A 20,661-nucleotide genomic window follows, 5' to 3' on the forward strand; every position below is an offset into this window, starting at 1 on the left:
GAGCATTTTTTACACTGCAAATGCAAGTAACTCTGTGCTAATGAGATCATTGATGAAAATAAAATAATTGCTTGTTTAAGCATAACATGAAAATGAATGCAGCAGTGGTAGGTACCCATTGCCATTTTATCACTTCAAATCAAAGAGAATGAGAGAGGGCGTATTTTTCCTTTTAGCCATCATAGGAGAATGTAACTACCAATGTCCCTGAAGAGAGCCTCGATTTAAAATAAAGGTCATAAAAAGCATTAGAATGGTAAAAAATTGGCTCAGAACTATTAACATGGGCTTTGAGTCCAAATTTTGCTTCAAATACAGAACTCTGATTTGAGGTGAGAAGTGGGGAATTGCTGTGTATACAATGTGATTATAGTTTCTGCAAGGTATCACAAGAACTTGCCAACATTAAAGCAAAGGAATATGACCCATAATTTCAGTTCTGTGTTAAACCTAATATCCTTTGCTGTATCTAACTTTCAGCTCTTTGTTATACTGAAAGAGCAACTGTCAGTTGTAACTTTGTTACACTGAGGAGCAACACTCCTTCCAGTATTTCATGCCATTTTAAAATGTGGATTAGCACTGTAATGTCGAGTAGTTGCCATAAGAGGGCTTTGAAGAGCAAAACATGTGGAACCTTTCAAGCCTTGGTTTGCATTGCTAAGAGGAAACCACATAAATCCTTTCCATAATGGAGCATGTGACAGTGATGACTGTTTTCACTCTAAAAGATGGTCTTTTTATCATTCTAGAATTATGATTAATAAGAACACAGATTGTTTTGGACATACTCTCTGATGTTTATACAGTCTCTATCATAACCCTAGGGTTTTTTCCCCCACAAAATTTCATATTACCCTTTTTTTTCCTTTTCTTTTTTCTTTTATTCTAGCCCACATATTATAGCTTTTGACTAATGAAATATTAAGATTTTCTTTTTCCAGTGCCTTCTTTGAGACTACAAATCTGACTTTCACTGATTCCTTAAGGAATTTTTTATCTTCTTGATATCTATGTTCAAAAATGAGCTTCTGCTCCTTCACTTTTGCTTATAAATGCCTTCTTTGAGACTACAAATCTGACTATCACTGATTCCTTAAGGAGTTTTTTTATCTTCTTGATATCTATGTTCAAAAATGAGCTTCTGCTCCTTCACTTTTGCTTATAAGGGGCTTCAGAGAGCTTTCTAATTACAGATTGGCCAAGCCAACTGACTAGAGCAGTTATTCTCTGTCTGTGATGTCTGAGGTGCTAATTTTGAAGGTTGTGCTCCCAGATTTTTTTATTGCAGACCTGAAGATTTGTTTTAATTGGTCTTTCAGAGGTTCTGAGATGTTTGTTTTCAGTGAGGAAGATGCCTGGGCATCTATGGCCTGAGTGTCTGCTGCTTCCTAAGTGGAAAAAAAGCACAGGTGCTTTAGCTACAAGCACCTTCAATCACACAGTTATTTGAGTTAATCTATTCCCTTGTTTTTTTTAATTCTTGTTTATTAAATTTTATTTCTATACAGGCAAAGGTAGCTCACTGTATTTTCATCAGTTAGAATTGTTACATGTCAGTGTCAGTGACAGTGAAAGGTGCCTGTGGTTGGTGTTTTGTACTCCAGTGCTGGCTTCTATTTTTGATTTCAGGCTTTTTTCATGTTAAAGTATGAGTGATAATTTAGAAATTAAAAAACACATTCTCTGTCACATTATGCAGACAATAATAATGAGAATACATTTTTGAGAATATGTTATCAAAGGTGGAAATGGATTTAAGATCAGTACTGATAGGTATTGATAGACAATATATTGACTCCCTCCTCCCCTCCCCTTTTAAAATCCTGTGAAAACCCAGAACGTGTTGTAGGAAATGTTTGTTTATCTTCCATTCCATCTAGCATTAATCCCTCTCCACCCTCCCAGATTTTTCCATGCAAAACGTAACATTGCAAAGCCAAGTTCCTGAACAGCGAGTAACCTCATACCAGAGATATTAGCTTCTTTTTTGTCTTCATAGTTAAAACTCCATCATAAGTTGAATCATGTATTTTTCTTCCTGTTTTTAGCATATGCCAGTGCTTGAAGTGAAGTTCATTTGTAAATGAAACTTGGAAGTGAATTTTGCCCAAAGTTTTGCAAACGGGCCAGTTTTGTATAAAACTTTGACTTAGGCATGTTAATAGTTATGCTGGTAATTTTTTCGTCAGAATGAGTTGAATGCTGAAAATTAATACACAAAATACATTTTGTGTATTAACAGTAATGTTCAATAATTTCCCACAGCTCCCAAAAGATTGCCTTAAACTATGATTACTATTAAACTATACTAGTTTTATTCTCCATAATAGTGTTTGAGAAGCCTTTATTCTTTGTGTCAGAATTTTCTACACCCAAAAAGTGGTCAAGTTAACTTCTCCTGTCAGTGGGACAAATCCACAGTTTTCCTGACAGTGTCTTGTCTGACTTGCTGACTGCAGATATATGAACAGTTTTCCAGGTTATTCCTGTTGCTTTGGTTTAAAATTTCCTTCCGTGTTTCTGTCATGTCGAGTGATGGTGTGTGCTGGTGTAGACCTTGACAGGGTCTTGTAACTACTGAGACCTGTTTAATTACTGAGTCTGCTCACAAGGAAAGCACTTGACTGAAACTGTCTGTGCTAGGATTACTACTATCATGAAAACTGTACTAAGAAGAAAAAAAAATCAAATGGGATGGAAAAGGGCATTTCCCACCAAAAGGTTCTTTTGTAGGGCTAAGTCTGTAAGCAGTGGAAGCTTGTGTACATCACGTACATCAATTTCTTTTCCCTTTAGGTATTTTTTTTGTTTTCCCCAGTTTTGGAAAAGTCAGGAGAATAAGGAGGGGGGTTTGGTGAGTTGCAAAAAAACATAGAGGTTGATTTATATGAGCACAGCTCGACAAAATTTACTCTGTAAATACTCAGTAAAGTTGTTCAGTAAATGGTGCTCTGATGCAGGAAAGGTATTACATTCCCTTGATGGAAAAACTCCTCTATGGTTGTATTTAAAGTACAATAAGAATTACATTAAGAAAATTTTGTATTAGAAGGTGTAGTTTTTATTGTCCCTCTAACTGAACGGCTTTCAATAGCGCTTCCATCACACATACACAAATAAATCCGTATCAAGCACTGGAAATAAAATAATGTGTCAGCACTCTGAATAAAAAGTGGCGTTTCTGCCATTGAAAATTGAACATTCAAGGTTATTCTTCCCACTGTGAGTAAACAACATCAGACTGAAGTACACAACAGATGTTTCTTCATCAGCTGCTCTTACCGAATAATTTTGGTTCATTTTGTTGGAAATACGTGTTTCCTGTAAGTCATCAGAGGGAGTGTGATTGTTCTTCACTCATATTTGCAGCATGACTGGAAAATGCAGCTACACATGGATCTTTCAGATGCAATGTGGGGAAGCATGAGTTCAAATTAAGGGCAAAGTTATTCTTCAATTCATGCTGCGAATCTCCTATCCACAGTGTAGATTTCTGTTGTGTATTCTGTACTCTTTTTTTAATGAAACCTTAATGGGAGTTCTGCACTTGGAACTTGTACAGAATATGCATTATTTATCCTGTGAAGATCAGAGGGGAAAAATTTTCCCCAAATGTGATCCTTTACCAGTATTACTGACAGGGCTGTCTGTTTAACTGTGACTCACAACAGAGCTTAAATCACACAAATGGCTCTGAAGTCCTGTTCTGTGACCTAGACTTTCAGCAAGAATGTTGGAGGTCAAAAGTGAGATGCATATACAGAGCTGTACATTGATGCTGTCTAATGTTTGGTCATATTGTGTCTGGCACTAATAAGTGCTATTTAATTCCCTTTCACATATGCAAAATTCACATAAAAAGCTAAAAGAATGCCCAAGCAAACCAAGCACTAGCTGCCTGCTTGTTTTGTTGATAATGGCAACTGACTGTAGTTTTCATTCAAAATTGTGTATAACTATTAAGCATTACCTATTAGTAGACTATTAGACTTGTCTCCTGCTTATATACATTACTTTATTTTTAAATAACATAATACACATTAAATGATACATGATGGCATCATGTCTGCTAAATACTTATGAGTGTTTAAATTGTTGGATCGCTTTTGCTTGTAGTTGCCGTTCTTTGCTCTTTACTAATGTGAACTATTACTGCCTCTGTAATTTCAATAGTGTTTAAAACAAAATCGTACAAAGTCCAGATTTACATTATGGAATAGAGATGTCAACACTTAATGTAAACAAAACTATGGGGGTCTGGCTCTTTTGTAGTCTCCCCATCAGAAATATGCAACAGGAGGAAAAGTATAGGAATAGGGGTTATGTCCTACTTTCTTTTTCACTTATCTGAGGTTGTTTGCGTGTTATACCTTTTGTTTCTTTTTAGTTGAAGGCTTCAGAAATCTGATTTGTAGAAATATTGAAAGTAACGTGAGTCATTTCATTGACACGCTCTGTTTTCAACAATACCAAGACACTAATATTGTTAAAATGGCTTTTTAAACTCTGTAGGTTACATATGAAATAATTTTGTATCTAACTTTTAATATACTTTGCAGTTCTGCTTCAGTTGGATGGCTGTCACACTGACCTCCATGTGGTTCTAATTAAGTTTAAGAACATGATTGTTTCTAAGGCCCCAGCCCTTCAAAGGAGCATGAGATACATAAAATGTAGGAAATGATTACTGCTCTGGATGCAGCCCAGGACACGTGTGGCTCTCTGGGCTGGGAGTGCCCATGGCTGGCTCATGTCCAGCCTCTCAGCCACCAGCACCCCCAGGCCCTTCTGGGCAGGGCTGCTTTGATCTGTTCATCCCAAGCCTGTGCTGGTGCCAGGGCTGCTCTGACCCATGTGCAGCACCTTGCACTTGGTCTCGTTGAACCTTGTAAGATTCCCATGGGCCCTCTCCCAGAGCTTGTCCAGGTCCTTCTGGAAGAGATCCTGTCCCTCAGGCATGTCAGCTGCACCACTCAGCTGGGTGTTGGCTGAAAATTTGCCAAGGGTACACTTGGTCCCACTGTGTCATTGGTGAAGATATTAATCAGTGCTGGTCCCCTTAGAGACCCCAAGGGACACCACTCATCACTGATCTATGTCCAGACATTGAGGGATTGACTGGTTCTCTGAATGTGACCATACAGTGGAATTCATTATGCTGTGAGCAGCCCACTCATCAAATCCATCCTTCCAGTTTGGAGAGAAGGATGTTTTGGATGACTGTGTCAAAGTCTTTACAGAAGTCCAGATAAATAACATCTGTAACCTTTCCCTTGTCCACTGATGCAGTCACTTTGTTTTAGAAGGCCATTGGGCTGATCTGACAGGATTTGCCCTTCCTGCAGCCATGCAGGCTGTTCCTAATCACCTGCCTGTCCTCCACATGTCTTAGCACAGCCTCTAGGAGGATCTGTTCCATCATCTCCCGAGGCACAGAGGTCAGGCTGACAGGACAGTAGTCCCTAGGGTCATCCTTTGTACCCTTCTTAAAGACGTTTATCTTTTCCAGTCACCTGGGTCTTGCCCTGACTGCCATGAATTTTTAACTGTCATGGAGAGCAGAGATTGGCAACACTATCAGTTTCAGGCCTCTGGAATGTATTTCATCAGGTCCTGTAGATTTATGTAAATTCCTCAGGTGGTCATGAACCTGATCTCTTACAGTTGCTCCCTTTCTTGTGGTACTTCTACTCAAGAGGTGTGAGAAAAGAGACTGTCAGAAGAAGAAGAAGACTGAGGCAAAACGTTGTTGACTATCTCAGCCTTTTCCTCATTCCTTCTTACCAGTTATTAGTCACCTCCATTGTGGAAGAACTCCATTCCCCTGACCTTCCTATCCTTGCTGTAAAGCCCTTGTTACTCGTTACATCCCTTACCAAGGGATGCACAGCTCCAGCCATACCTTGATATGTGCCTTGGATTGCATCCTTATACTCTTCCTGTTTCAGGAATACCTCTTCCAGAATACCTGTTTGCCCTTCCACATTATAAAATGCACTGCCTGTGCATTTTCTTCTTGCCCCTTGGTTTTACTAGTAGGTTGACTCTGCCATTGCCTTGCTTCCCTGATTTCTTATGCCTGGGGTTCAGGAACTTTTGCCGTCTGTGTCCTTAAAGATCTGTCAGCTCTGTTCTGCTCCCTTGTCCTCAAGGGCATTTTCTCGGGGAAGGTCTTATTGACTAGCTTCTTGAAAAGCTGGAAGTTTGCCTCCCTGCAATTCAGGATCCTGTCTTCACTCTTTACCTGGCCCGTATCTCTCAGGACTGAGAACTCTACCAGTGCATTACATTATAGAAAGGCATTCAAAATTATCAAAATGTCATTTCTTAGTTTTTTACATTTTTTTACTTCAGTATTTTTTCAATAATTGCTTAATAGTACTAAAGCAAAGTTTGATATTTTGTATACATACATTTTTAGGTTTCCCTTGTAACTGATAAATATTGTTTGAAACACCGCAGAACCATCTGACACAAAGCTTTAGTATTTATTTAGAAATATTGCTTCTCCAAGGGACTTACTTTGTCAATCAGTGACAGCGTATAGAAACACAGGGAAAATCAATCATTGATTCACTTGGGAAAGAAGTATGCAGTTTGTCTGGTCTGGGTTAAGAATTTGGAAGAAGCTGCGGGTGTGGTAAGATGGCCTTAGTCAAATGAGTAGTATCTGAAGAAGGTTATTTGAATCCCTGCTGAGATGTTTTGGATCTGTTTTCCTTCCCTGCTTTTTCTTTTTTTTCATATATGTCCATATAAACTATGGGTTGATTAGTACATCTGTTTCGTATATTTATGAATATTCCAGAATTAAAGTATGCTGCTGGACTAAACTCTACAGAAGAATGTAAGAACTTCCAAATAAAAGCTCTGCACTACATTTCTTTCTTTCACTCTCCGTTATTTTACATTATTCTTATACATAGAATATAATGGACCAATATTGGTGGGCAGTATTAGTTTAGTGTCCATTAAAAGAGTAATATTTTCACTCTCTGCCTTAATTTATGGGAGAGTAAAACCAGCAGAATTGATTTAGATGGTCAGAATATATATGTGTTGAATGCAAAGGGAGCCGTAGTTTTGCAGATCATTGAGTTAAAAATACCAGAAGAAACACTGAAATCCATGAGCATGTTAGTTGTTAGGCAGTGGATGCTAAGATTTGGCCACAGGTAAGTATATGAGATTATGTCAATGTCTGATATGAAAATGGCTTGGAGAGGTCTTACTGCAGGATTTTTTCCTCTCTTCATCCTAACACTGAAACTAATAAGCTGATTTCCTCTCCTTTTGGAAGGTTCCTTGTTTGTATTTTCAGTTCCTTACAGCTTGGTCTTAATAATTCCTCTGCTTTCTCTAAACCTCTTTATGCCCTTTTGAAATCTCTGTTTCTAGACATCTTCACATGCCTCCTATGACTGGAGTATCTGTCTCTTATAATACAGCATCTATCTTTGCATTTCTCTTTAAGCAGGAAGAAACACTCCCTCTTTTATCTGCACTTTGAGCACTGCTGCTGTGTGGAATGCTGCCTCTGCTTGCTCTTACATTTGACCTCCAATTGTGTTTTCTCAAGTTAAAATACAGCCAGAGCTTTGTGTACATTGAAGTGAGCTGACCCTGAATCCTGTATTAAGATTCCAGAGTAGCTTGAGCTGGTTGGGAAGAATCAGAAGTCTGCAGTGGTAATTTCACTTATATTTTAGAGTAGGTGGCTTTAATGTACAACACATAAAACCAAGCAATGCAGCAAATGTAATGCAGGTTTTTCATTACTGACTTCTTGTATTGTAGATGATCTCCATGTTTAGGCTTTGTAAAAGATTGTTTCTGATCACTGCAGAGAACTGGATGTATTGAAGCATTGTACTGCTTCTCATGACTTGGAATAGTATACTTTATCAAATCAACAATGAGATAGCATGTGCTGACATCTGATATGCAAAACCTAATGAGAGTTTTAACAGTTGTATCTCTTTAAGTCTGCTTTGTCTCCTTTCTACTTGCACTGAAGCATTGTAACACATTTTACAATCATGTTGCAACAAGTGGATGTAAAGGAAGACATCCTCTGCAAATTTTTTTGGTTAAGTCCAATTTTTTTCAACACTATTCTTCTGTTACTCATGGGGCTTACAAAACCAAAAGGTGCGTTCCGTTACTTTTCTCTGTAACGTTGTACATAATTGCAGTTCTGACTGCAGAGGATATTAATTTATATCTGCCTTCTTGAATGTATCACACATTCTGCTGCCATCAACCTGTGTTCCAATGATTTCACAGGATTGAAAAAGCAAAGCCTTTGTTTAAAACAATTTAATAGTTAGATCTTACTGGACACAAACAGTTTGCATTGACTAGGAGAGGGAAACTTTTGGTGACCATCTGTTGCAGTTCATTAGAAAATTAAAGGTACCAGAAAGAATACAAGGGCAAAAAACCCCAACAAAAACTACAACAGTTTAAATTCGTTCAGTAAGAGCCTTCCTGCAGCCTAAGGCAAATGAGGAGATAGGCTTTGGGAAAACATGGACCTGAAGACCTTGCCTGCTTTAATGGGTCACGTATTCTGTAATCCCTAGAGAAATCTGAAGTAGGATTTAGTGAAACTCCCCTGCTAAAGTGGGAGTAGAGGGAATATATGACTTCTGGACTCACCAATATATGAGTCAGGTAGTGATTACTCATGAGGGCAGAATTACTTTTTGAGGAAGATAAAACAGCAGTTGTAAATGTAGAGATTAGGGGAGCTCACCACTTGAGATGCCACCATCACCTCTAGCCATCCCTCATTTGCAGTGACCTACCCTATGGCTTAATACTTCTTAGTGCAGGGTTGGACTAAGCAGGCTGAGGAAGGATCATGTAGGTGGTTTGATCAATGATATAAATGAGATGATAAATTCTGACTGCTGGTGGCATCAGGGATGTCAAGTAATAGTGGAAGAATTAATTTGGTAAGCATAGGTTGAATCACAAAGCAGATGTGCTTTATGGCTTTAATATCACTGTATTAGATAAGAAATTTGAAGAGAAAAGAAGGCAAGATGTCTTCTGAAAATGATAGGATTGTCCTATTTCCGAAGTATGGGTGTACTGTGAATCATTTGACCATCCAGCTCTGTGTATAATGAAATACTGTCTTTGAGCAGAGAAATCTGTTAGTGTAGTTTGGATTTTTCTGCTTCTTTCCCACTTTTGGGAGTGGAAAAAGTAAAAAAAAAATACTCTGTAAAAGATAGAGTTTCCAGGATAAATGTTCTAGGGAATGATCATTAGGCACAAAACCATTAAAACTGTAATGCCCACAAAGAGCAAAATATGCAATTTTTCTATTCTGTTGAAGTCTACAGTCGTTTCTGTTGTGCATATGAACAACTCCCCTTAAAAATATTGGAGAGTTATAGTGTATATTTGAGGACTGAATGTGGTCTGAACAGCTAGATGTTGCCAAGAGGAGAGATTTCACAACTTCAGGATTCAGGAAATATGAACTAAAGTGGCAGAAAGTTCAAGGATGATGATATTGGAGAAAGGTTGGATCTTGCCAAGAGGAAATTGCTGGTGACCTTACTGAACTAGTATGGTGCAGGCAGATTACAGAGATTCAAACATAGGAGTAATTAAAGAGGGCATGTTTTGGCATGTAGCTGGGGGAAAAATAACAAAGTTGGAATAAAACAATCATTAATAAGTTAAAAATTTTGAATTTTAAGTGTTCCTTCTTGTCACTCACTTGAATGCAGCATTGATGTGACAGAATGAAGGAGGGGAGAGTATTAGGCACAACTGTTAATGCTAGTTTTTATCTGGTTTTTGGAGAACATAGGTTCCGTTTTGTCCATTTTTTAGATTCAGCAGTATATTATTCAGCCATGGTTACTTGTAACCAAGCAAAGGTGTTAAAGAAAGGAATAACAAGCAAAACATATTCTGAATCACTCATTCAGCAAATAGCTTGCTTGCCATTTCCCTGCCTGGAAAACATAACGCATTGCTGAAGAACGGATATATGGGAACTGGTTAAAAACCCTGCTTTGGTCATTAGAGGGAACAGATACACAACTTTCCAGAACAGATTCCATTACTCTCCATTACTTGTGTTTCTGTATCACCATATTAACTTATAAAATAACCCCTTTCCTCCCCTGCAATCTTGGTTGCATTTAGCAAAAGCTGAGGTGGCTGTTGGAAGAGCCTTAGACAATGCTGGACGAGTGCCTGTATGAGATAAGAAAATGGTTGCATTTCCATTTTGTTCAATAAATTTACCTGTTTCTTTTCATCATAATCTCTCAGAGAATAACACAGCCTCCAGCAAGCAAAACTGTTACAACTGACCACAAAATGATTAGCCTTTCTCATCCCCTCTGTAAGACTAGTGTTATAAAGAATGTAATTTTCTTCACTCTTTGGAGTAAAGAGTTTCAGTTTTTGCGGTTTATGTGCTCGGTGTGAGAATTAGCATATGGACACATACTTCTTCCTATGGTGCATGCTGCACTTTTTTAAAATGTCCCCTGTGGTAAGTAATAACTAAAGACTTTTGTTTCATTTTTATATTATTTTGCCAGCAGGTATGTATTTCTTTCTGGTAATGAACTCAGTCAGTATATTCTGGGTATAGCTAGGGCCCCAAGAGATTAAGAACTCAAACAAAAGTGATGTAAAAAACAGATGGAAATCTGTCCAATGGCCGGAATCAAGTCATCCTTTGCACAGTGTAAAACCAATGCATGTGTCTAAACTTAAGAACAAAAAAAGACATCTGGCTTATAGAGGGTGAAATATTAAAGTGGTAGACACAGAGGAGGGGTTGGGTTACTACTGGATGGCCAAGGATCAGCTGTAATACTCCTTGCATGAAGGAGTGGCCCTGCCACTCCTGCTTTTAGGAATGGATTTCTAAATTCCTTGCAACAAGGTTTCTTCTGTTCCTGGGCTGATTGGAGAGTTTCATCATGGGGCAGTTTTCCCTGTCTGCAGGTGATGCTGTTGGAAGGTGCCCATCTGCACCATCCTCCTGTGTATTAGCTGGGTTAGACTGTGTGCAGCCCTGTTCTTTCTCCCCAGCCTTTCTCCCAAAACCTTTCCCAGCTGTATCCTGATGTGCTAAACTGCTTAAATTAACTCCAGATTGCTCTGTTTATTGTGTGCCAGAGGAGTGACAGAAGGCAATCAGAGCAGCTTCCTCTCAAATAAACTCCAAGAAAGAGGGGGTACAGGATATTAGGATGGAAAGTATGGGTTCTGGGAAGAACCCTGGGGCTTTAATGCCTGGATATTAGATTAGGTCTCTGCTGTTTGCATTTTAATTCTAAGTTTTGGCAGCTTTGTGTCCCTGGAAGTGGGGTTTTGGGTTGTTTTTTGTTTTTCCTTTTTAAAAGAAAACAAAAAGGTTGTATGGTCAAAGTAGTAATTTCTTCTCTCCCCCTCCAATGTCACTTGAGAATAGTGAAATAATGCTCCCCTAAGGTTACCAGTCTCCCTGTGGGCCATGTGCACCTCAGTGCTTCTGCTTAATGTGAAGTCAGTGACCTCTTTTCTTGTATATGGCTCTGATGAGCAGTACATGTGAAACTAAAACTAGTTTCCACCAGCTCCTGTCTTCACAGTTGGGATACCATCCTCTTTTCTTACCTTACAACTTGCAGCCTAAAGTACAAATGTAGCAGGTCTGAGGTCAGATCTTTCCATACCTCTGAGGATATGGTTTTGGCTGGTTGCTGCTTATAAAGAGTATCTGTAAGCACAATAAAAGCATCCCTCCTTCCTGTTTTTTTTCTTCCAAAAGCTGCTATAAATATGCCTCCTAATTAGATCTGTAATATTAATTTTGATAATAACACTAGGCTTGTTCTAAGAGAGTCTTAGAGACTTCCAAAAGTAGAGGAAGAAATCCAAATTTATGCAGAATGAACTTGTAAATGCATTTACTGCATAAAAACACCTAGGTGCTGCCGGCTGTTGGACATTCTCTGCACTTAAAAAATTTAATGTATAAAATTCAGTGCTTCCCAGCATATTTTTCGTCATATGTCAGCCTTATCCTGTCCTCCTCTTATTGTCTGTTTACCATATGGACATATCTCTTCTGTTTGCTAGGGAGGAATGCGGGGTGCACTTGGAAGCTGAACATCCTTCTGAGTTACAACAGTTATTTTTTAAAATGCAATGAGGGAGCATATAGGAGAGATTCTGTTCCATTTAGCAAAGAGGAACCACCTTAGTTTCACTCTTATCTTCACAAAACCATTAATATATTAATTAGAAGCAAGAAACTGGAAGTAATTATTGACCACATTTCCCCTTCAAACTTTTTACGCACATATGTTGTGTTAGGTTAGATATAGTTGATGGCTTTAGGATGGTAGCAGCCTTTCGTTTCAGGATTAAAAGATTTTTTTTTTCTAATTTTGAAGATGCTTTAATTTGATAACATATTGAAGTACCCTGCATTATAAAATAAATCAAAGTTGTTTTTTTCTTCTGGTCTGTACTCACTTCAAAAATATTGTGTGGCTTTAGACAAGGCTTTCAAACAGAGCTTGGCACAGTTTGCATATCAGACAGATGTGTGCTAGATCAGCTTACTGCAGGGGCCCTTGAGGAGAAATCAAAGAGCATGGGAGTTTTCTATTGCTGCTTTAGAGAAATAAATCAATTTAAAAAAAGACTATGAGCTAAAGTACAGGTGGAAGACAGAAAAAAAAGCTGGGGCATGCTGATATTGTACTGTAGGTACATAAGGATTATTTGGCAAACTGTTTTCAGGAAAAAGGAGACCTGGGTGTTGGTAGCCAGGAGCCGGAAATGTTATACTAGATCTTTAAAGACTCTAATGATTGGTTAAATTTATCATGAGTACATGATAAACAAATACTGAATTGATTCATGATACCTAATTGTATTTGTATAATCCTAGATATTTAAAGTTTTCTTCTTTCTTTGCCCTTGCTGATTTATTATTTCAAATTATTTATTTGGGCTGTGTTCTGAATAGGATAGTAGTCTTTTTACAGTCAAAGATTTTCTTGGCTCATAGCACTTCATTGCACTTGATTTCTCTCACCTTTGTTTTTTTTTCACTGATTCCTAATCAGTCAAATCCTAAATGTTGGTCAGTTATTTGTTGCTCAGTGGGTATATGAGTTATATACATACAGATGTATTAAAATTTTGGATAGCTATTTTAAAAAAAATTAATATAAGTAGGTATCCAAGAAGTCTTTAAATTTGAAGACCACATGTTTCAATTTGTGTGTGTCTGTGTGATATCAAGCACTTTTGGTCTTCTGTAACTTACTGCTAAAATTTTCTTGTGCAGAATTTGTTGTGCACTGGGGTATACAGAGAAATACAGTTCAGAAATGCCATATTGGATTGTTGTGCTGGAAGAGAACTTTTTTCCTTAAGATTGTTATTCTTCTGGTAGTAATTAAATAATTACTATTGTATTTTCTAAAATTATTGTCATAAAGATTTTCTGTTTTACTCCTTGTTCTACAAATGCCAAATCCGTTGTTAAACTTATCTTGAGAGTTAAGATTATTAGGACATATGCTTAAAATTACAGTTCTGATACTGTAATCAAGCTTGTATAATATGTATCACCAACTTAAACACACTTATATCATCTCAGCACAGTGGAAGATGTAGAATAAATTGAAGTTAAAGACAGTTTATATAAATGAGGAGCATGTGAGATATTCCTACTTCTGACTCAAGTAATCAGCAAGAGTGAATTTTTTTCCCCTTAAGGGGACTTATAGGTAGCTCTTTATTATTTGAACTAAAAAAATGCAAACTGAAGAGAAGTGCTGGAGTGAAAACTGCTTAATAACAGCACCAAATACAGTCCTGGATGAATCTTTGGAGAAATTCCAGGAAGCCCTCTCGGAAGAGCTTGTCTAGAGCAATTTGCCAGGCATGTCAGTGGGACTGTGGGGTGTAGCTCAGTTGTGGTTGAAAGAAGAATGCAGCAACCTGAGTGGTCACAAGGGAGACAAAAAACATATGCTCTGTTAGGAAGAAAAATAAAATTCACTTTTCTGTAGTGTAATTGAAACAAGGCCTGGTCTGTTCTAACAAAATAGGTAACTGTACAAGATGACACATTGTTTCATTTGGGGGATTAAAAAAAAAAGGCAAAAAGTTTTAATGTACTATTTATTGTTTTTAACCTACACACTTAAGCCCTATCTGAGACTTGACAAAAAAAACAGCAAGGAATATCTTTAAATGAAGACTAATTTCTGGCCTATTAGCAGAGAAAATAGTACCTGTGTTCTAAACCATAAATATGAGGCAGGATTGTGATCAAAATCTGCTAAGATAGCATGTGCAGGCAGTACAAGTCACACGAGGAAGTCACTTGGTCCACATGTCCACATGGTGGAGAAGTTAGGGTGTTGCCTATACTGTATTTAGGTGGTCTTTGGAAACTCTTATTATAGTGTTTTCCCCACTATCCAGAAAATAAACCATAAAGGTCTCTTTATAGCTTTTTTAATAAGTTTTTCATTCCACTGCCTAGACAAGAATAGATTTTTTTTTTTGAATGCATACAACTTGGGGAGTTGAAGCTTGCTTTATTAGAGAGCTGGCCTTACACAATATTGCAGTGCTTGTTTCCATTTAGTTTCCTTTCCTAAAAATAACTTTCAAACCCATTGATCAGTCTAAACTGAATTACTCAGAGAAGTGATCTCTCGTGCTTAAACAAATGTATTAATGCTATTAATATTGCCCCTAATTCAGTAACTACTGTGAATCTTTCTTGGCAATGAATGCATGCAGGCAAGAGATGCTTATGATCCTGGGAAGGACATTTGTCGGAGTTTGTTCTTAAGTCAACACTTTTACCTTTTTTTGGTCTTCTACTGTCTAGTGAGGTACAAATCCCATATAAAGCTTTCCCCGTAGTTGTGAACATCTACTTCTAGTGATGTCTTTGTAGTGCAAAGCAGACTGTTGCTTCAGTTCCAGGGTAATTCCAGGGTAGGAAAGTGAGTCTATCCAAAGACTTGAATCCATGCTTCATTAATTATTGCTCTCAAATTGTTTTATTGATGTTTTTTATTGTCCATCTCTTCTTTAAAGAAATCTTAGTCATTAAACTGCTCGCTAGCTACACACATCCCACATCAGTGTATATATACAATGTGCTAGTTAAAATGTTTGGCAGTTGGCAACTCTTCAGAGAAGTATTTGGGAGAAACAGAAGGGACTCGCTGTATAGTTTTGTTTACTGATTCCCTTAAAAACTCCTGCAAAACATCTCTTACAGTTTAGAAATTACAGATTTAGCAAAACTCTTTCTCGTGTATGACAATGAATATTAATTACAAAAGCAGATGTTTGTGAGAAGAACATTTGCCTTAATATTTAAAGTTGTATTGTATATTCAAGACACACAAGCTTTACATTTGTTTTTCTTATGTTGAAAGGTTTTTATTAAATGTATTTTTAAAGTAACCCTTCCTCTTCTTTCTTTTTAATAAGAGGCCCACAGTAGTTCCAAAGGCAATCACCTGCATTTTAAGAATAGGTTATATTCTCTGTTTTTCTGTGTCAAAAATATGTCGTATTTTCACCTATTTTTTTCTGGGATGGAGGTACATTTTGACATATTTTGTTGTTTTCGCTTGTTCCATTTAAGCTGATGTTGATTCAGCTTTGATGGAAACTACCTTTTAAAGTAGTTTCCATTGCTCTCCTTTATTCTCTTGTCATTTACCCAGCATATATGTGCTGTGCATTTTTTCATTGCTGGTGGTGGTGCCTGCTACAAATTCTGTTTCAGCCCATCCTTGTGTTAGTGAGACTGGCTTTTCCCCATATGCTCATTTGTTGCCACAAATTTCACCTTGCAGAAGAAAATTCCGTGAGAATGGAAATAAAGCATCTAGGTACCCCCTCATTAAAATACATAATAAGACTGATTAATGCTGGGAGAAATAAGAGTAGCTAAAGATCTCTCAAAGCAAGCCAAGCAAGGAATAAAGCTCTTCAAAAATGTGTGCTTCTGTTAAAGAAAGAAAACAAACCTGCATAAATTGGCTAGATAATGCTTATGCCAAGTGGCATAATTTCTACATACAGCTTTATTAACTCCCCTTTCATCCTTTCTTCACGGACAAGAGCTGGTTAGTTTTACAGTTTTTTAATACCCCTAGTCATGGATACTGCTTTAGTCTAATTATGTATATGTAATTGCAAAAATTATTCTTACAGATAAGAAAAATACATTTTCCACACTATTTCAGAATTTTTAATGAAAATCATATTTGATGTTTGTCTCCAGCAAAGAAATAATGAAGTGTCATGCCTGGGGGAAGCTTGTGTTTTCAGCAGAAGTAGCAAGGCTGAAACTTTAATTCTAAGCAATCTTGTAAATGGGGTCCACAAGATGTAAGTAGCTTGATTCCAGAAGCTTTGCTCTAGAGACTGTCTTCTGACATAAGATAGTCATGGAGAGAAACGGTTACAAAAATGTGTGATAAATAGTTCAGAAAATATTGTTTTGAAATAGATTTAGAATTGGATGTGAAGCCTGTGTAGAGTATGAAGGAACAATGATTCCATTTGTCTCACACCTGTGTGTTTTAAACTAGTGTGAGTTTCCACTTGGACTTGGAATTAGTTCCATGTTTGAGATACTTGAGTAAAATGGCATAAGGAGTTAGTAAGGAATAATTTCTTTGGGAGAAAATGAGAGTGGGTGTGCTTCCACAGATGAAGGATCTGTCTAGCCAGGCACTCCCTCACTATGGCAATTCTCTGTGGCACATGTCTAGGAAACTTCTATGAAAACTTGCAAATCTTCAGCAGTTTGTGGCTGAAGAAACTTCTGCGGTGAGGTGATGTGTTTTCATATAGGAACTGTATAATTTTTTCAACTTCAACTTCTTCTTTCTGAACCCATGCAAGCTTTTAGCATCAATAATATACATCCATAGCTGTTGATTGAGAGGAAATGTACCTGAACACACACACGCACAGCGGTGCCCATCTTGTCTCTTGCTGTGCAGACATACTTCTGGAGGTAAAACCAGGACCAGAACAGCAGTTACAGTCCTGAATGGACTTTCTGTCAGGTCTGTACTCCATGCAATCAGTGCGTTCTTGTTTATTCCCTCTCCCTTTATTATTTAGTAGTTAGCTTAATATTTTATTAATACAGATCCCATTAGGTTCTTTCATTGTTATGTAACCAACTCCTCTTTAACAAACCGTGAACATTTGAAGTTCTCAATAACATTTCAGACTGTGTGGAAGGTGTTGCTTACATGTAAGCTGCTAGTGACGTATCATTCTACCTACCTAGAAAGGAAACAGACCTTAATAATCAAAACAGAAACCATCCTTTTCTCTCCTTCAACACTTTCTTGATAACTCAGTCAAGAAATTACACAGGAAGGAGTACTTGAACATAAATTCCCAAGGAAGGAAAAAGTAATGTTTTGGCAATGTTAGAATGAGCAGTCAAATGAGAGGGATGAGCCTTTGTTTCATATGTTCCTTGTTTTTTCATTTGCATATCAGATCAACTATCAAAACACAATTTTCCCCCCCTTTCTTTATAACTTGATGTACTGTTAATAAAAGGCACAAGTTTTTACAGGATGTGTGTTAGATAGACTCCTTTTATCAGGGAAGTTAATGTGTAGAGAAACTGGCAGAATGTGAATGTTTTTATAGAAAGCAAGGAAAAGTAAGTATCATAAAGATTTGACTGTAACCTGAGAAGTGCAAACTTCTCTCTCACTATTCTCCAGAAATACCACCTACTTCTATAATTTCCTTGGTACTTTGTTGCTGATAATCAGGAATTAGAGGAACCCTGGTGTACTGCTATTGAGCTGATAGAGACAATGAGCAGTCTGTGGTACAAGGGAGGTATGTGAAATACTTAAGGTCTGATTCCTCTGTATGTCCAAACTATGCTCTAATACAGTGTGGATAGGATGCCTTTTATTCTAAGGCCACCAAAGGTTAAAAGCTACTGAAAACTCTGTCCCATGAGTAGCTCTGACAGGAATTCCTGTTTACATTATGAGAAGAAGGAATTGTTGAAACCGATTGTCGTGGTTTGACATGAGGTTTTTTTTTTTTAATTTTTGTTTTAACCAGCAACTGCTTTAAGTTCTCAGAGCTCAACTTTGTTGTGCAAGAAATAATGGTAGCAATCTTCATTAATTTCTTTTTAATCCAAAAATGCAGGAACATGGGCAACCCAGCTGGAAGCTCGTTGGGCCACAGGACGTTTAACTCTTTTCAAATAATTATTTTTTTGCCAAGTGCTTCATTTAGCTTAGGCTTCTGCCTTTCAAAGTTTTCACAAACATCTGTGATTTATTCCTTTGTAGATCAAAAGTGGTCTTTTGTGTGCAGTAGAAAGATACGGGGGTTTACATTGATCCCTAATTAAAAACAGAGTCACAGAATAAGCTGAGTTGAAAGGGACTTGGAGGGGACCCTCAGGGACCATTGAGTCCAGCTTCTGGCCCTGCACAGGACCATCTCCCAGGATCACACCATGTGCCCAAGGGTATGTCCAAATGCTTCTTGAACTCTTGTTAACCAGAAAGAAAATTTTGTTCTGGTTACAGTGAAGTTCTTCAGTGAGAGGTTGGACTTCTTGTTTCTTCCCTCAAATTAATGTTTTTTTTAACTAGAAAATACAATACAAACAATACAAACCTGTCAAATGACACTGAATGTCAATTCAGCAATTACTATTTGAAAAAATTTTAACCTCATTAAAATAGAGGAAAATTATGTTTAACAGAATTATTGCCAGCTATGACTCTTCTGAGAGCATTACAGTAGGTTTGAACAAGAACAACTCTATAACAGTACTGAAAGTAAATTCAAAGTATCATTACTGTTAACTTCAAGGATGTGGGTTTTTTCCTAAGTGTGGAAGCTTTGTCAGAGAGAGTTAAAAAGAAAAGCATACCATGAGCCATCTCTAATTCACATAGATTTTTCTGTAGTCATGGTGATGCAGCTTTTTCTGTACCCATCTTATATATTATTCTCACCAAACATAAATTCAATTTCAGAATCACTTCAGTTATGTTAACTAGCTTCAATTCATTTTATTAGGGCTTTATCATTCTGCCTGAGGAGAAGGAAACCCTGTTTTGTCGAACCTTATGTGTGGCTGCCTCAAAATATGGAAAAAGCCCTGCTTCTAAGCGAGGATTGTCCTGAGACTGGAATAACAGGTTTCCATTTAAAGCATGTTACCCTGCTTTGGAAACCAGTGTATTCTGAGTACTAATGATGGTATTGATAGCAGCTCTTCTTGTGGTCTTTAAATTAGTTGAAACTAAATTTTTGAAGTCTTTGGTTCTGAAAGCTTTGGATACCTAATGGTGGTTTGAATCATGGTCAGAAGCGTTGTTCTTAGCGCAGTCTTTCTAAATTACTGTCTTCTGGTATGGGATAATCTCTGCCTAGTGATAGCTTTTCATTGATGTAATTTGTAGGTGTGAATATGTAACATATGTTTGTTACTTGACCCTGATTGTTTGACATTTTATGGACACCTAACAGCAGTATGCAAATACTCATATGACACACCTGTATTGTGAAAATGTTCTGTTTCTTTCTCACCAATAATTCTTTTTGTTTATTTGTTTTTCAGATAATGGAGGACAAACTTTAGCAGGGGGGAATAACTGGCCACTGAGAGGGAGAAAATGGACCCTCTGGGAAGGAGGAGTGAGAGGTGTAGGCTTTGTTGCAAGTCCTTTGCTGAAACAAAAAGGTGTAGAAAGTCATGAACTCATCCATATCTCTGACTGGCTGCCAACACTGGTGCACCTTGCTGGAGGACATACCAATGGCACTAAGCCTTTGGATGGCTTTGATGTTTGGAACACTATCAGGTAACTTTCATGTTGAGTCATCAAGTAATCATTCTGGTATGAGCAGAATTTAATCAGCCCAGGAAACAGAACTGGAATGGAGAGGGAAATACTGCCTGTTCCTTTCCCATAAAAAGGGAAGGTATAAAGTTAAAGCAGTTAATGGTGCTATGAGGGAATTATCCAGGTTGCAAATTAATCCTGGTTACAGATGCAAAGCCTTCATACAGCTTTAACTTGGTGTTTGAATTTTTCAGTATGAACACAACAGCTCACAAGCATGGTATACTTCTTCAAGAACATTCTGTGATCCTGGAGTATGTTAACTGATTTTGCACAGCATGGAGTACAAGTTAGTAAATTTTATGGACCAAACCCTGCTCTCTTCAGAGCTCAGTTAGGTGTCTCTGCAGTATGGATCTGGAATTGGACATATGGGAAATCTGTGCAGACATTAAACTCAGTGAACATGGATCCCACTTTGATGGTTTGTCAGCTCAGTAATGAACTTGTCAGGCTAGCTCACAGTGTAACCATTTGCATAGAACTGTGTTGTGCTGTCCAGTGTCTTGAAAAGCCTTTGAGATTGAGTACAAAAGTACACCTGACCTGGTTGCTGAAGGTCATGATGTTGTGACTGATTCAAGCAAGCTGAAATACTCAACAGCTCAGTGCAGACATGCTTAGATGACTGGAAAAAGAGGAAACATAGCTCCAGCTGGGTTATTTCAATGTTCTTTTACTTCGCTAAAATGGATTACAAAGTCCTTAAAAA

General features: G+C 37.6%; 1 protein-coding gene across 1 annotated transcript in view; it reads left to right on the forward strand.

Annotated features, from left to right (window-relative positions):
* ARSB (arylsulfatase B) overlaps nucleotides 1–20,661 on the forward strand; it is a 62,127-nt gene that overhangs the window by 9,930 nt on the left and 31,536 nt on the right. Inside the window, exon 5 of the mRNA XM_039709952.1 lies at nucleotides 19,664–19,907. Within this exon, the coding sequence (XP_039565886.1) occupies nucleotides 19,664–19,907 (244 nt within the window). The remainder of the gene's footprint in view (nucleotides 1–19,663; nucleotides 19,908–20,661) is intronic.

Source organism: Passer montanus, unplaced genomic scaffold (assembly GCF_014805655.1).
Source record: "Passer montanus isolate IOZ18808 unplaced genomic scaffold, ASM1480565v1 scaffold22, whole genome shotgun sequence".
In the NCBI taxonomy this organism is placed as follows: Eukaryota; Metazoa; Chordata; class Aves; order Passeriformes; family Passeridae; genus Passer; species Passer montanus.